The 17,034-nt window shown below is 32.9% G+C and overlaps 1 protein-coding gene across 1 annotated transcript in view; it reads left to right on the top strand.

Annotated features, from left to right (window-relative positions):
* LOC105617748 (spondin-2) overlaps positions 1 to 17,034 on the top strand; it is a 49,087-nt gene that overhangs the window by 16,929 nt on the left and 15,124 nt on the right. Inside the window, exon 4 of the mRNA XM_012199305.1 lies at positions 14,109 to 14,281. Within this exon, the coding sequence (XP_012054695.1) occupies positions 14,109 to 14,281 (173 nt within the window). The remainder of the gene's footprint in view (positions 1 to 14,108; positions 14,282 to 17,034) is intronic.

Below are 17,034 nucleotides of genomic sequence, written 5' to 3'. Positions count from 1 at the left end.
CCCCCCCTCCCCCCTCCTCTCTCTCTCTCTCTCTCTCTCTCTCTTTCTCGTCGGCAAGTAAACGATGTAAAATTAGCGACAATTATTAAATTACAGTGCCGGCCACCGGTTGCTAATTACCGCGGACCCCACTGGTATTAACAGATTTTATGTTGGGCAAATCCGATTAATGGGAGCCGTCGGGCAATCGATGCGCTGATAGCAAGGAGAAGCTCGTTTCTCTGCTAACGATCGCAATTAATTGTAATTGGCGATAACAGGGAATATTTACAAAAATAATGATTACACGTTGTGCAATAACTAAATTTTTTAGGACAGTATTAAAGAAGGATTGTCCAATATAAGCTATTTCTAAAACAAAACTAAAATTTATGGAATGTTATTATAATTAAAAGTGATCATCTTTATTTAATTTAAAGTACACAACTTTTATATTTTTGGCCTACTATCATATTAGGATTAAATTAAAAAAAGATATTTATATTATTATTATTATTTATATTATTATTTATTATCATTAGTATGTTAAGAAAATAAATTTACTTAATCGTTTGTAATCGTCTGATCGTTGCTTCATTAGCTGAGCATAATAAATTAAGAAATAAAACTATAAAGTCATAAATAAAAATTGTATTCCAAGTAGTTTGACGAGAAATGCAAATGGGTTCAATTTTACGTAATATTCCATTAATGCATTTCAAGAATAGTTCATCAGTACAGTCTCTTCAGAGCCGACGCTCTTATTACCATTTCTCTTTGCTGCACTATCCGCAGTGCGAGTGATACACATTTTCCTCTCTCACTCTCTACCTCTGTTCTAATGCTCTAACCAAAACCACAAGGTGATATAGGAGTGGCTTTGCGGTGTTGCGCTTGTCTCTGCGGAATAGCGTGGAACACGTTCTGCCTTGCGTTGCACACGCACGTCAGAGTACGTAAAAAAACTCTGAACGCGAGATGAATTACTGATTTTGCGCGTAATCATAACCCATATTTCCGACTATTGAACACGATAGAACTATACGATTAATCATTTAAAAATGTGAGATATCCCATTTAAATGATCACGATAATAATCATTAATTTATTTTTTTTTTAATTAGAAAATTTGAATACAAGGAATAAAGCTTAGAATAAAAAATTAGATAAAAAGATAAAAAGGATAATAAATTAATTTTCAGAGAATAAAGTCAATACAAGAATACAAAGAATTAAAATCCTACTTCTCTCAAAGCTTGTACTTTTAAGATAAGTATTTAACGATATTTAAATGATCCGAATCAATTATTCGTATTTATATCGAATTATGTAATTTCACAAAAGCAGCTGCTATAAAAACTTTGATTATTTTAAATTCATTAATAATCGTTCGTTAGTAATTAATAAGAGCGTATAATTAATGGAAATGCTCGTCGATATTTATTTCATAACTGCAAAAGTATTTCAAAGAGATAAATATTCCCTATGCTCAATTTTTATAAATAATAATGAAATGCGCATATAACAGCAAAAAGAACAGCATCATCATTTTTCTCACTTGAAAAAAATTCTTCATAATGAACGGCATATAGAAACATTTAACGTATGAGGAATTTATCGATACGTATTATAAACATTATACGCGTAATGAATATGTAAAATGATTATGCATATTGCGCATTACGAAGCGTATTGCGATAATTCTGATCGATTTAAACGTTTAATTATTTCGCAAATGTCGGTAATTACGAGCACCGTTGTACTTATGTAATGTCGTTTCCGTTGTAATTATGCATTTACTATTGTGAACGATATACCAGCGTTGTTAATAACTCAGCATTCATTGTGACAAACGATAATCAAGACCCTAAGAGGTGAAGTTTATCGACCTTTTGTTACATACCGTGCATGCATGCATGAGAACAGGTTCTCGATATATTAACGTATTACTTTGTCAGATAATATCTTTAACATACATTATAAATATATTATAAAGATATCAAAAGAATAATATACGTAAATATGGAAATATCATTTCCATTACGTTTATGATACATTAAGCTTGCAAAGGTAAAATATCGAAATTTTTATACATATATTTGTACTTAATTTAATAATCTTTCGTTACTAATTAATGAAGGCATATAATTTATACACGTATTTGCATGTAATTTATTTTTATCATTAAATTCTTTAAAACGCGCTATCATAGTCGTAAAAAGAACACCAAAATACGAGTATTAATTATTATTATTATTATTAATTATTATTATTACATTTGATTGCATAAATAAAGAGTATAAAAAATAATTTATATTACATAATGAATCAAACTTAATTTTAAATGTTGCATGAATAGATAATGTTAAGAGAAAATAAAAAGCAGAAACGAGTAAGAGGATCAAGTCAGGTATTTACCTATTCACGTAAAGTATTACGACGTATCACTAAAAATTAACGCCTGCAGGAGTGCGCGGCACAAACTTTTATCGCGTTTCCTTATTTTTCATAAAAACAGGTAACCGACTTTGCCCTACTTTACCTTATTTAATTGAACATCGCTCGATTCTCTCTAGTCTTCCATCATTACTTGTCCGTCGCTGTATGTCCCGATCATTATAAACTGAAATTTGGAGTCCGTGGTTTCGTCGTCCTCGTTCTAAATAAAGTAAAAAGTGATAACGCTATGGAATTACACCGACGCAGTCGAGTCGGACGTGTGCTGGAGCAAACATATTCATTCGCGTGCACATGCGCGCTGCGCACCCGCGATTCTTGCAAGGAAAAATATCGCTTGTTGGCGGATTGCGATAGCCAACGACGTGGCCAACGGCATCGGATAATTCAGAGAGAAATAGTAGATGCACTGCAACGTCACCAGCGGACCTCAGTAACCACAGATTTACGAGCGTCACGCTGCTCGCCGCAACGTAAAATTAGAGCGCTTCCGGAAATGCGTTCGACCTCTTCCCGAGATGTCAACCTCGGAATCCCTCCTCATCGAACGAGAGCGACGATTTAACTAACGTCACTTTAAATCAGTTTAACTCTCGAAGGACGAATCGAAGATGGGAAAAAGAACGGGAAATGCTATCAGTCGATTTTTCTATTACTATCTCTTAATATCTTGATTATGAATTAAATTGAATATTAAAATTTCGAGATCATAAATTATAAAGTATTTTTATTTCATAATGTCATTAAAATCAAAAACGAACCGAGTTTTAAAGGAACAGATTTTATATGGTACGTCTAGATTTTCATAGATTTTATCATAATGCTTCTTCTCATAAACAGAAGATCGTAACAAGTAATTAAATGAAAGATCAACCGTAGATGTATACACTTATTCAATGTTACAAGCCAACTTGTTGGCACCTAACACTTTTGGAAGCTCCCAGTTTCAATTATGACTCGTTAGTCGTAACTATGTAAGAGACTAGACTGGCAGCAAGCGAAACATTGTTTCTCGAAGCGCGCGCGCGGCATCGGTAATTAATAATTTACATAATACATATTTACGGTAGCGTTGTGTTGTAAGTCTGACAACCCTGCCGCAAGTCCGCGAGCGACGACGATGGCGGATACAGCAACGGCGCGGAAAGTTTACAGAATTAATTTACACCGGGCCGCTCACGAACAACAGTTACTGCGGGTATTTCACCCCGGCGAGCCGCGCCACGTCGCGTCGCCTATACTATATGCAACGGGTGTCCCATACTGTTCTCTCCTGCCATGAATGAATGACGAGGTGATCCTCGACGCACATACGGTAGACGAGAAGAGACGAGGATGAGCATCTGCGCGATGCTTCGTCTGTAGAATTACAACGCCATTCTGTAAGTAGGAGCACTTCAAAAGGTGACTACTGCCATTACTCGACAGCAAACATTATGTCGCAAGTGCAGTAAGATACCTTCAGTCGTTCTCGCGATCGACTCAAAACTGAGAAAGTCTACGCGCATCTTAACGCAGGCATTTATGAGTCAAAATTACGACGCGGTAGCTGGAAATTAAAACCGTTTGATGATGGATCATTTCTCCTTGAAGAGCGACACGACGTACTCGAAATGTGCTTAATGCACTCGCAGCTTCATCCGTTGTAATTCCTTGCAAAGGTGACGAACGCTGCGCAACATTAGTTCGAAAATTTGTCATTGATCGACGATCGACAATCCTTACCATCAATCCTACCTCATCCATCTAATATATCAAATCTACAATCAAGTACTAACGGAGGATATTCCTATTTTCCGCCGTCCGAGATTTCATTCAATCTACATGAAAACGTCCTTTCACGCCAGGTTTGAAAACCGATTAGCCACATTCCAATTCATGGGAAATCAGTGGGAAAGGCCAATTAATCGCACGACTAAGAGGAGACTAATGAGTGCGCATTACCAGGTAGATCGTCCGACAAATGTCGAGCAATTTAACGCAAGTCACACGAACATGCATGCGAGTAGTTCAAACTTACAAGCCGCGTCCTCGCGTAACCGCCAATTGGATGCAGAGCGACAAACAGACTGGTCTATTTGGTCTCGCATGAAGATCTATCCGGAACTACTCGGTCTTTTCACGCGCGATGTAGCGCCGTAACAAACATTAACCAGTTCGCATAACAAGGAACTTAAGTGGAAGGTTTTACTCTTTATTCTAAATAATGTCTGTACAGTCGGATAGAAAGTATAATAAATATACCGAAATGCAATTCCGACTTTCATTAGATAAAGATAAAATAACATTAACGTCAACGTAGAATGTTACATAATGATTGTCAAATTATCACGACTTTTAAGCTTGTCATAATATACTGCATATAATTTGTATAATGTTTCCTTTATTTTTTTTATTTCTGCCCCCGATTCTTTTCTGTTTGCCTCATCTTCTTTATTTCTTTCTTCTTTACCTTCTTTTTTCATTTTTTTTTCATTTTACACCCTCTTTGTCTTCTTTTCATTCTCTTTTCCTCTTTTCGTGCTTAAAAGAGCCCTTGACATCAGAGGTCGCTAAATTACGATACCGCAGTGTGCCGTACTAATGAAAACCGTCGCAAGCGTTTGCACAGAAAGGTCGGTGGGCGATGGCCGTGCCTAACGGAGTTCAGTATTGCAGTTAACTTTATCAGAGTCAGTTTTTTCGGACAAACGGCCGCGCCAATTTTATTGGCTTGGCGTAAACACAAGCGGGCGTCACGTCAATTAAATCGGACGAACCATGCAACCAAACTGCGCTTCCGATAAGCGATTGAGTGAAACTTCTCAAACTTTAATACGAAGTTATCGTGGAAAGATCTATTCCCTCAAAATTCGCGAGATTTTTATTTACGATCTGCGCGAATCTGTAAAATGATTGCTGAAGGGGCTGGATTACTTTAGAAATTCTATGTCAAAAGATCTTAGGACGTTTAATAGTAATCTGAATTATATTGCAACAGCCTTTAATACTGAAACAGTCTCGAGTTAATCGAGATGTTTTATATGCAAAGATCAAAACACGAAAATTCGCACACAATTTTATTTGGTACACATAATAGAAATGATAAACATTTTATTTTGAAAATGCAACCCTCAAAAGTCTTAACATAAAAAATATCATAATGATATTTTATCCATGAAAAAACTTTCACTTCTTTTTTTATTACGATTGATTATATTATAAAATAGGAGAAAGATCCTATTTTCGATTGAAGCAGATTTTAGTGCTTAATAAAATTGATATACAAATTTTCAAATATATATTTCAGTTTTAAAGGAATTTTTCAATTGTATAGGTATTCTGTACAATCATAAACTGAAGCTAGAAATAATATTACAAACTATGCTGATTGTTAATTTAATAATAATACTGTATATAACATAATAAGCATCTTAAAATCCGCAAAGAACTTGCGAAAATTATTAAGCATCGAGATCTACAATGACTAAAAACAGAAATCTTTCTCTTATTTGAGAATCTTTATTCTTACAGTCTAATTTTCACTTGGAATTATATTACTATTATATTTTATGCATGTACCTACTACGCGCAAGTGTAAGCATAGAATATCAGTCTGTCTTCAAAATCTTTAACCACGTTTCTTGCAAAATGAATTAATGAATATTACTTCATGAGATTAACGTTGGTCCGTGTTTTCAGGTCGCGTGATTCAATGTAATTACATATTCCCAGTATGACTGTACGATGACGTGATGTTTAAACACGATGCATAGAACTTTGCGCAGTTACTCAGGGTCTGAGACGGGACCAGAGAGACGAAGTCATGGCTCACTTGGGGAGTTACAGCTGTTTGCGAAGTAATAACGCCGCTAACTCAAATGCTATTCTACGGCTACAAACGTTGCCTGACATACGCTCAAATTATCGGTACACGTTTCCGAGACATAGGTGTATTTATAATGCACCTGAAATACAAGATGTACAAATACGATATAATCGCTAAGACATGCGAATATTAATGTTACAACGAGAGAATTAAATGAAATTGCTCTATCAAATTTCATTTCTTCCTTTTTCTTCTTTTCTTATTTTACAGACACAATTTTATTTTTAAATTTTATTTTAAATTTTAGAAGATTGTTAATAATTAATGTTCTTAAAAATCTTTAAAGTAATAAGAAATCAAAAAATCTTCATTAATTTTTTTAGATGTACATGCTGAGGAGAAACACAAATATCTAAAATAAATTATAAATAAATAATAAATAAACAAATAATAAATAATAAAAATAAATAATAAAAGGAATATTGAATATTTAATTTCATAAAATTATTGCAAAATAAATATAGATAAAAGTAATTAGGACAATATGTACGTAAAGATATAAATTTAGGTGAGAAAGAGGAGCGAAGAGAACAGATTGCGATACTCGGGATAATCGTCGGGGACGAATAAAAACTGATCGCGTAAATTTATGTGATTTGTTTGAATTTGTCGAGTAAATAACGAGTTCCCTTCGTGACATTGCCTACCAATCCTACGCGATATATCGATCCTGTAAACGTGTCCCACGCACGTGTGTGCGTGTATGAGAATGTGTAGATTAGGTTTCGGATGACATGGGGCGCTAATGAACGGCGAGTGTCGTTTGCATTCGAGGGGGACTCCGGAGAAAATTTTCAAATTTGTGTTTACGCCCCGAGTCAGGTCGGTATCAACCCTTGTTGTACCGTCTGCTCCCGTTTCATGGCTCTCTCACCCACGAACCTACGACATCTGACTCTGTGGCAAATAAACGTACAAATATATCTTACGTAAATAGTGATGAGTTTATTTCACAGCATTGCCCCTCGCCATTCTCCCTAGAGTTTCTGCATTCATATCTATTCTTGTTCATGCTATCATTCTTATATATTACTTTCTCACTCGGACTATCTCTTTATTTAATATCTTACTAATGATCTCTTTATTTATTATCTTACTAATGATCTACAAGTTATACAGCCAAAAGTGAAAATATTTTTCTTTTTCTTGTACTTTAAAGAGAAAGTGTGCTAGATTCGCAAAATTTGCACCCCATATTTTCAATCTTGATCTTTTGTAGTATAAAAAATGTGGAAAACTGGAATGGAACTTTTCTGTATTTTTCTAAGGACAAATAGAAAAATGCTGCTGTCTGGAACTGTCATTTTTTTTATATTAATATAACAGCATGTTAATTTCTTTCAAATTGATGTGAATCTGTAAAGTTAGCACGGCATTAATATAAAAAATAATAATAATGACAGTTCCAGTAGCATTTTTCATAATTCTTACAGTTTCTTATCAATATATAAAAAATTTCCAAATTTTATATATACTAACTTTTTATATATACTAAAAAACCAAAATTGTAGCAGCTGGAGCTCTGTTTAAAAATGATGATAGAGCATAGAAATTTATTAAAAATAATGAGAAATGTCATAGGAATAGCGATAAATTATTAGCACGACACTTTTCCGAGCGGCACAAGTGCCGCGATGTCTTCTACAGTTAAAGTCTATTAAAATTGATAATTGTTGGAATTTTGTTTCTAAATTATATACATTAATACAATTCGAGCAGTACAATTATGTTTTCTTTTTTACTATTTTATATTTATATACTTGATATTATATTATATAATATTTTTCGTCTAATTATTTCAATATATAAGTATTTATTTATTCAATAAGATATCATAAAAGCTTTTCGTTTCGAATTTCCTTCTCTCATCCTGCATTATTCTTGTCAACATGACTATCCTTCTCTTTTCACTGCTGCCCTCCAATCCTCCTTTCTCCTACACTTTCCTCACAGCTTCGAAATCATCTGCGCACGAGTTAGTTTCCCAGAGTGCACTCTCTGTATTCGACAATTCGAAATGCACGGACGTCGAGTTTCGCGGGAATCACACGAGAGTGAGAGATGTAACTTTAGCTGTCGTTACGATTTCAATTCTACGCTTCGAACCACCACGAATCGTTCACTGACTGCAGACGAGTCCATGACGAAAGCGACATGCGGATACAAACGAGAATGAGTGCCGCAAGCGAGGTGAGTATAATACGAACTGCAGCGAAGAGAGCATTACCAGAAATACAGGGAGAGTTGAGACTTTCGCGTTGTACACCATATTATAAAATCATGATACGTTTCACATTATAAGACAATCTTGTAAACAATTTTAAAACGCTGCATGATAAAAAATCAGAAATTAAAAACTGAAAATACATAACGCAGAAAGAAAGAAGAAACATTTTCTTTATCTCTAAGTATCGCGATATATTAATTTAATATCTGGTAAAGCGCAAAAAAAATGCGCGTTTACACAGTCATCATGGATAGTTAATGGAAAAGCGTAATGCTTCCTACAAACTCTTTATCTCATACAGTGACATTTGATTTATGCACGCGAGAAACGATGGCGCGAGCATTACATGATGTGAGCGAACGTTTCTTTGCAGTTACAACGGCAATTTGTTATAGCGTCATAGCGGTAATGCGCGTAATTTTACATAGTCGGTGTACCAAGTTTATTAATACTCTGGACGATAACAAACATACCACATACATCCTCTCGCACTAATAATGTTAGAAAGTAGTAAACGAATATTTTATAAACGTATAAATATACATCCAGCATATATTGAAGCTCATGCAAAATAATATCGTTATGCAAATTAATAAATGTTACTGTATCAGTTTAGAAACGTTTTAATAAGGACTTAAAATATTTGTTCATCAAGATATTCTTTTCCGAGAAAAAAATTTTAATCGTCTCCAACAACTATCTACAGTCATTCGAAAACAGCGATCGAACTATGTTTTTGATTCAACTAATCAAGGAACGCGGTTGTTTAGCAACCGAAAAGTTTTATCCGGATAGGAAACGATGACCGACCGTGATATTGTGTCTCCTGAGAAAAAAGCCATGTAAAAACAGGACAGACATAAAGGCGACATAACTGTGTTCGAAGCCACTAATACGCAACGAGTGGCAACCATTACATCGAGCTTGATATTACTTTGGCGATGCAATGTATGCCCAAGATAATTTCCACGGTTACGCGAGTAGGTTTGTTTTGGCTGGGGTAATATCGCCCTTCTGCGTACTCTTGCTCTTCTATCCCTACAGAGGGTTTCCTCTTGTATTCGCCAGCCATAGTTTTTGTCCCCGCGGCCATCCCCCGCAGAAAGGAGAGGCGTCGAGACAACGCGCTCGTGAAAAATATATTCGCCACGAATCGAACCCTCACTGCTAAAAACCGCTAACCTCCCAACGAAAAAGTTATTACGCAGACAAAACACGCTGCCGGGTGAACTTTGTTTGAGCGGCTCTTCCCTTCGTGCGCGATGGGGTGCTTTTTCAAAACCGTCATTTCCAAACAAGTGCCAAAAGGATAAAGAGACGTGAAATAGCAACGATTTGGAGAAAATACTGTGTAGAATGTACTATGTACATTAAAAAACGACCGCTCTATATTTCTTTTCATGCTTACGTGAAATAACATGATCTCGGTTCTACAAAATAGATTATTTCTAATTATGTATGTAAGGAAGGTTAGGGTATTAACAACGATAATTTTTGCTCTTTATTTATTGATACAATTTTTCACATAAAAAAAAGAAAAATAAATGATGTTGTTATTTGCGAAATTAAACTACTTTTTTAATAAAACGACCTTGACGATTATTCATTGCATTTTATTCGTTTATAAATCCAGATCATTTCTCTAAATGGTAGCAACTCACCGCGTGATTGTCAACCTTTTCAATTAGATCCGCAAATCCTCTGTGATCCGAATTGCATTGCCACCGATTTCCTCGGGTCATAAACGATTTTGACAATTGCATCAAGCGTGCACATGCCAATCATTGCTAATTGCTGACGTCGTTATGCTCGAATATTCAAAAAGTTAACAGAGAAACAAAAATATACAAAACATAAACTAGAATAGCTATTTGTTCGCAGATGAGCAGATTTCTATTATTGCATTGACATTTAGCAATTAGCAATGTGATTAATGTAACCACTAAAGTCATTATAACTTCAAATGCCACACAGACCGATAAATGATATCCAATGTTTATCTGCGAAAATATGAACAATCTAACACAGTGACGTATAAATTATATCTTCTCTTCGGTAAAGCAAAAAAAATTTTTTTAAGTATTTTATGTACAGAGCACAGACACTTTTCGTATACGTGAAAGGAAAAAATGTAAATTTACTTCGCGCCACAAAATAATTAACCCTTTGTTCCCAGCGGGTTGTCGAGTAACTCGACGAATTTTTACATTTTCACCTTTATAACAACCTACAATGGGAAGTCTTAACCACATAGAAAATTAATCTTGAGTATCGTTGAAAAAAAAAAGAAACATTCCGATTATACGGAAACTATATATCCTTAGTTATAGTTTGTATAAATCATTTGGTATAAATATAGCCAATAAGAATCATATTTTAGACTGTGTAAGAACACAATTAATACAAACTAGTTCGTATAAATATAGTATTGTATAATATATTTTCTATGAAGAGAATAAAATTAAAAATATATTTTTGAAAATTAATTATATTAGTAGCGACAATTTATTCTCGAGGATTATATCGGATTATAAAGATTAAACGAATGCACAGATTATTATCAAGTAATTGATAATTCGATACAGATTGCACGCAAAGTGACAAATAATACGATTTTTTCGTTATTCTTACGATCAGTAAAGATATATGTTTTGTATCGCGCTCAATAATTGATAGCAATCTCCAGTATTCGATATTCTCGAGGGGGGCGTACGTTATCGTTGATTAATTGGAAGACCACATCAGGGGTTTCGAGGAGTTATTAATTGGACTATTATTAATTCAGCATGTTCCTCGCGAATTCTCTCTTGAACTCTCGATACGAGAGGCCGCAGATAGTAGTTACCTACAGCAGTTAGTATATTCGATTATAGTTTATTATTAAAATAGTGCATTTCATTTATTATAACCATTTATTATATACCATTTAATCCATTTTTTCTTATCATAAAATTCTTTATATAATATTTCTTTTTATCGTTTTTTTCATATAAGTGTCTTATAACTTTCTTATGACATTTTCTTTTATATATTTCTCTCTGAAAAATTAATAAACTTATTAAAATAATTTATCAAATTGAAAAAATATTTCATAATTCAAAATATATTATAGTTTTTAATACGACTATAAGTAAAGAAAAAAAATTAGAAATAAAATTAAAATATGCAAATTATGTTTTATATTAAATGTTACATTGTTGTACGAAAATGTGACGGAATAATGGAATTTTATTTCATGGCATTTTAATCGAAATTGTTTTATATTAAATAGTATTATATATTGCATATCACATACTTTTATTCAAGAAATAATTTCTATACATATAAAGATTTGATTATTTTTAATACTAAATTAATTGTAGCGTTAAAAAATCGAAAAATATAAGTATTACTAAAAATATATGATATTGTTTGTTATTGTTTTATCATAGCAAGCTGAGTTGAGAAATAACATTTACGTAACGTGCTACCCAGTTTGCGTCTACCTTATTGATTTACCTCTCTATCCGCATCCTGAATAGAATCAACGCTACCGTCGTGGGGATTTTACGAAATAATTACCGAAACATGATTAGAAGCTATCGCTCGACGCACGACATTTAATTAGACAATAATTAACGCTTGCTTCAATTTCAAAGTCCTCAACACAGGCAAACAGATAAAGTTGAAATATATCATCAATACAACGACCTCAGCAAAATGAATATGAAAAAAAAAAATATTATTTATTTATTCGATTATTTTATATGAACATTAAGAATATTATTAGTATCTCAAGAAAAAGATACATCAAAAAGTAAGTATGTACATATTTTAGAATTTTATAAAAAAATTGTCAAATAAAAAAACGATATAATTGTTCTTGGTAACATAAGTTCAATAAAACTATCTATTTATCTATCGAATAAAATATGTCCAATGATTAAAATGAATATCATTTAAAAAGCAACTAGATTATAAATTCTTTTAATATCCATTCGATACACACTTCTTTGATATCCACACAAAATAAAAGATTTGTTATTTTTTATTCTATACTTATTACTGTTATAACTTTTATTAATCAAAAGAAAATCGATATATTATTAATTTATTTTTATAAAACAAACCTGATGATAAACTCCATTAAGAACAAATGACGATATTAGCAGAAACGTGAATAAAAATGTCCCAAAGTGCTCGTTAGCAGAATATGTAGTTTCCTTTTATTAATGTTGTATTTCAATTAATGTTATGATTAAATACAAAATAATCGAAAGGTTAATCGAAAGCTTAATGTATTTCAGTAAATTTTAGTTAAATACAAAACAGTCTATTCACACGCCTGCAAAATGCCGTTTTTCTGCAGTGAATTAAGTGCAGGAGTTCGTCGTTCCGAAAATTCCAGCGAAAAATAAAAACGAGTTGGAGACTAAAGGGCAAACGGAGAAAAACGGTGGAGTGTTGCCCGGCAAAGCACCATAAAGTCTCATTGGCTTTAATTCGGTCGTACCCCGCTGGCCACTGGGGGTGATTAATCGTAACGTTACTGCAACAAAAGCACCTTACCACCAATCATTCCGTACGATGCTTAGAAAGAAAGTCGAGACAATGTTGCTTAATACGTTTTCACCTAATTGGTTGTATTTGTCTTACTAGAAAAAACTATAAATTGAATATTTTATAAAATGCATGCATATAATTTATTTTTAAAAATAATTATTATAGTTATTAAAAATATTCTATAAAATTATATATTATGTGTTTTTGTCAAGATATTTTTAGTCGAAAAAGATTCTCAGTCTAATTCTGGATAACTATTACAAATATCTGTATTCCCATTTATTAAAATTCATCGTAAAGGAAAGGAAGGGCTTTCGGTTTATGGCGATGAAAAATTCAGTTACTTTTAAAAGGAAAGGAAGAAGGTCGGTCAATGTTTAATCTTTAAATAGAACAGGATGTACATTCTTATGCCTCCTGTTGTATCTCTTATTAAATCTTGGAAGTTCTTAAGACCTGTTTTTAATTTTTTATTAAGTCCACTTCAAATTGCTGAAAGAATCTGTAGATGAAAGTGCATCCGAACCATTTCTGTATATAAAAATTACGATGTTTCTTATTAGCTTAAAGCACAAATACAGTAATGTTTATCTTTAAAAAATTGCACTTAATTAAGTTAATTCAATTCCGACAAGAGTTATGTCTATGTCTGAGAATGGGACAAATATGTGAAAACGTATAAAATAATTTTTATCATTTATAAAATCGGAAAAACTTCGGACTTTATATATGTATACTGTAATAAATATGACAGATATTCGGAAATGAAGTGTTCCTCTTAAATCCGCTTACCGGTGTTTAAAAGCGCAAAGTGTATTATCATCCCTCGAACATAATCCACATACCGTGCACATGCAGGTCAAGTGAAACGAAATGAAACGTTTATGAATTCTCGAAGAGCACGTTTATTTCCCTTCATGAATATGCATGTTTCTCAATATTTTGCAGTGCAGAAAACTGGTGACATATATATGTTCTTTTTTATTCGGTATCGAACTTCTGATTGAAAGCGTTCTCGCTGTGTTGCTGTTTCAGCTGCGCGAGTACACCCTGACCGAATCGTATCACGAAGACGAAGTCGAGGTGGAATTCGTCAGCAATGACAATCTGCAAGCGAACAGCGAGGCTCCCAGAGGAATCGATCCGAACAGGGACCTAAATGAAGCCATAGCCGAAGAACGAAGGGAAATGGACACTCAGAAATACAGGTACGTTTCCTCCACTCCGACCTTTTTCGTTTTGTTTTTCCACTTACCCGAACTTTTTACTTTGTTTTTTGTGAACTTCCGACAATGAAAAGTCGCGCTTTTTACTGCGTTTTTGGACTTTTACTGCGTTTAAATGGACTTCAAAATCAAAGAATTATCCTTTTTTTCTTTCTTTTTATACACTCGCATTTTGGATTCCGTTATTGAATTGATTCAAATTTGGATGAGTTAATCAAATCAGTTGAGAAATATTAAAAAGGAAATTAATTAAAGAAAATTTAGTTAGTTATCTTTGAAACATAGAATATTGATGTCATGTATATATTAATGAAAAATATAAATACAGTGGATGAAATAATTCCAAATAAAAGAGGGAAAAAGACAGAAAGAGAAGAAAGCAGTCACTAAATAAAAAGCAGTAAATAAATAATATTCACTTCCAAAACGTTTTTATTAATTCAATAGACCACATCCTCGCAATAATCTTACAATAAATGATGTAGTGGCTCTTTCGTATTTCTTTTCTCTCGTATCTTCTAAAAACACTTTTGTTCAACACGAGATAAACGAAAATATCTATCTCATAAACCTATGGTTTCATAAGTCCGAAAATTCCAAAGTTCGAATCAATTCGTTAAACCCAGCTACCTAATACTTTCTCTTCAAGTTTTAATTCCTTCGAGATGTCACCCAGAGGCGAAGCTCTCCGATAAACTCAAAGCTATAGAATAGATAGTAAACGTCTTCTTCTGGATGATGAGAGAAGATCGCATAAGTAAATATATATTCAGCAGACGCATTTGCGTCAAGCATGTTCCATCTTAGAGAAATTACGATCATATGACATGTCTATATATCATTGAATTTTAAAAATGACATTATTCTATCGCATATATATATTACTATTTTTTCCTTGAAGAAAAGAAAGCAAATATCTGCGTAGAAAATTATAAAGTATCATGACAGAATGATATGCAACGATCAATTTTCTCGTAACATGAATGCGCACTGCTGTCAGATAGTTGTCGAGAGTAAGTCTACGCGAGTATATAATAAAAATAATACTCAAGAAGAAAGAAAGTTCATACTTTAGAATTTAGATAATGACTGTTGTATTGATTATTATTATTTGTACTGAATATTGATTATTATGAGTAATAAATAAAGCTCTTTTAAATGCTCTTTTAAATACTTGCTCGATTTTAAATCATTTGTGAAATGTAAAATCTGATATGAAAAGAAAATAAAACAAATTATAATGGTAATATTATAAATGCTAAAAAATAACATATGTTCTAAAAATTATAATAAATTTTTTCCAACTTAAAATGCACTACCTTGCATTTTGCAATTTACATGCAACACAGTTCACAAAAACTTTTCCATTGCAATGACCAATACTGTCACTTACCAAAGTATTGACCTTTCCTCTCGGGACGCTCTTACTTTCCTCTCACTTTATGAAAGGTCTTGTGACTAGATCCATCCAGCCTTTTACCACTCTCTTTTATAACACGAACTCGGATCGTTCTTCTGTGCCTTCCAGCAGTGCCCCTTCATGCCCTTACGAGATTTCTCGTCTGTCCCTCTAACATGCACCTTCTCGCTCCATTTCTCTCTTTAACTTTTACGATGGAGAACTCGGAGCGGAGGGTTGCATGAAGATCGCGAGTCTTCTTCTCACGATGTCGTCCTTACTCGACACTCGGAAAAATCGCCAGACTTACTCCGTGACATTTGACAATTCCATATGACATTTACGCGATAATAGAACGAAAATGTCCTGCTATGCCTTTAGAAGGAAACTCATCCGTTGAAAACACGACTTTCCACTTTCTCCGTATCGCCCTGACAACATTTTTCAAGTTTCTTCAATTAGCCCTAATAAAATTACTTACATTTTATTCTTAATACACACGCGCGGCAAAGTGCAAACTGTGAATTACTGTTAACACCGTTTGTCCCAATTGCACGGGAATAAAAGTTTAAAAAGAATTTATAGGCAAGTTTTAAACCACTTTCTTACGTAGAAATAAAATGTTTATGTAGAAATAAAATTTTCGAATCCGAAATAAAATCTCTCATTTAAGAGATCATAAAATAACAAATGATCATCATATTAATATTATCAATTCAAGATAAAATTTATATAATTAAATGGCTTGTTAAAATTCAATTTAATAATGTACGTAGTTTTAATAATAAGTACTATACTATATTTTAATTAAAATATAATTAATCTAATTATAACAATTATAATTAGCGCTTTCTTTAAAATTCTTATAAAAATTTAAAATCAAATTACTTTCCAAAACGGAACTAATTATACGTATATAAATAACTGTAATTTTTGTATATATAATCATTTTTCGTCATTTTTCTTTTATAGGAATTGATGTATATAAAAAATGTAATTTACTTCAAAAAGAAAAGTTAATTGATCGTCACAGAATGTATATTGTACGCGACGAAAGTAATATTCTCTTTCGTTTTGTTTATTAATATTGAACGGAAAAGCCAACCGAAGTCACCCCCGAGCTATAAATGCAATTTATCGCGAAACGTAGTCAGATTGGTTATGATGCAACCGACATTGATTATCAATAACGATATTATGCATTTGTAGAAGTCGTATAATCCTCATTTGTTTGTACCAATTTAAACACAAATTTATTACTTTATTATGATATTACATATATATATATATATATATATATATATATGATCTTGCGTTCTTATTATAGTTGTACTCT

The sequence above is a fragment of the Atta cephalotes genome (genome assembly GCF_000143395.1).
Source record: "Atta cephalotes unplaced genomic scaffold scaffold00001, whole genome shotgun sequence".
NCBI lineage: Eukaryota > Metazoa > Arthropoda > Insecta > Hymenoptera > Formicidae > Atta > Atta cephalotes.
This window is presented reverse-complemented; position numbering and strand designations above follow the sequence as displayed.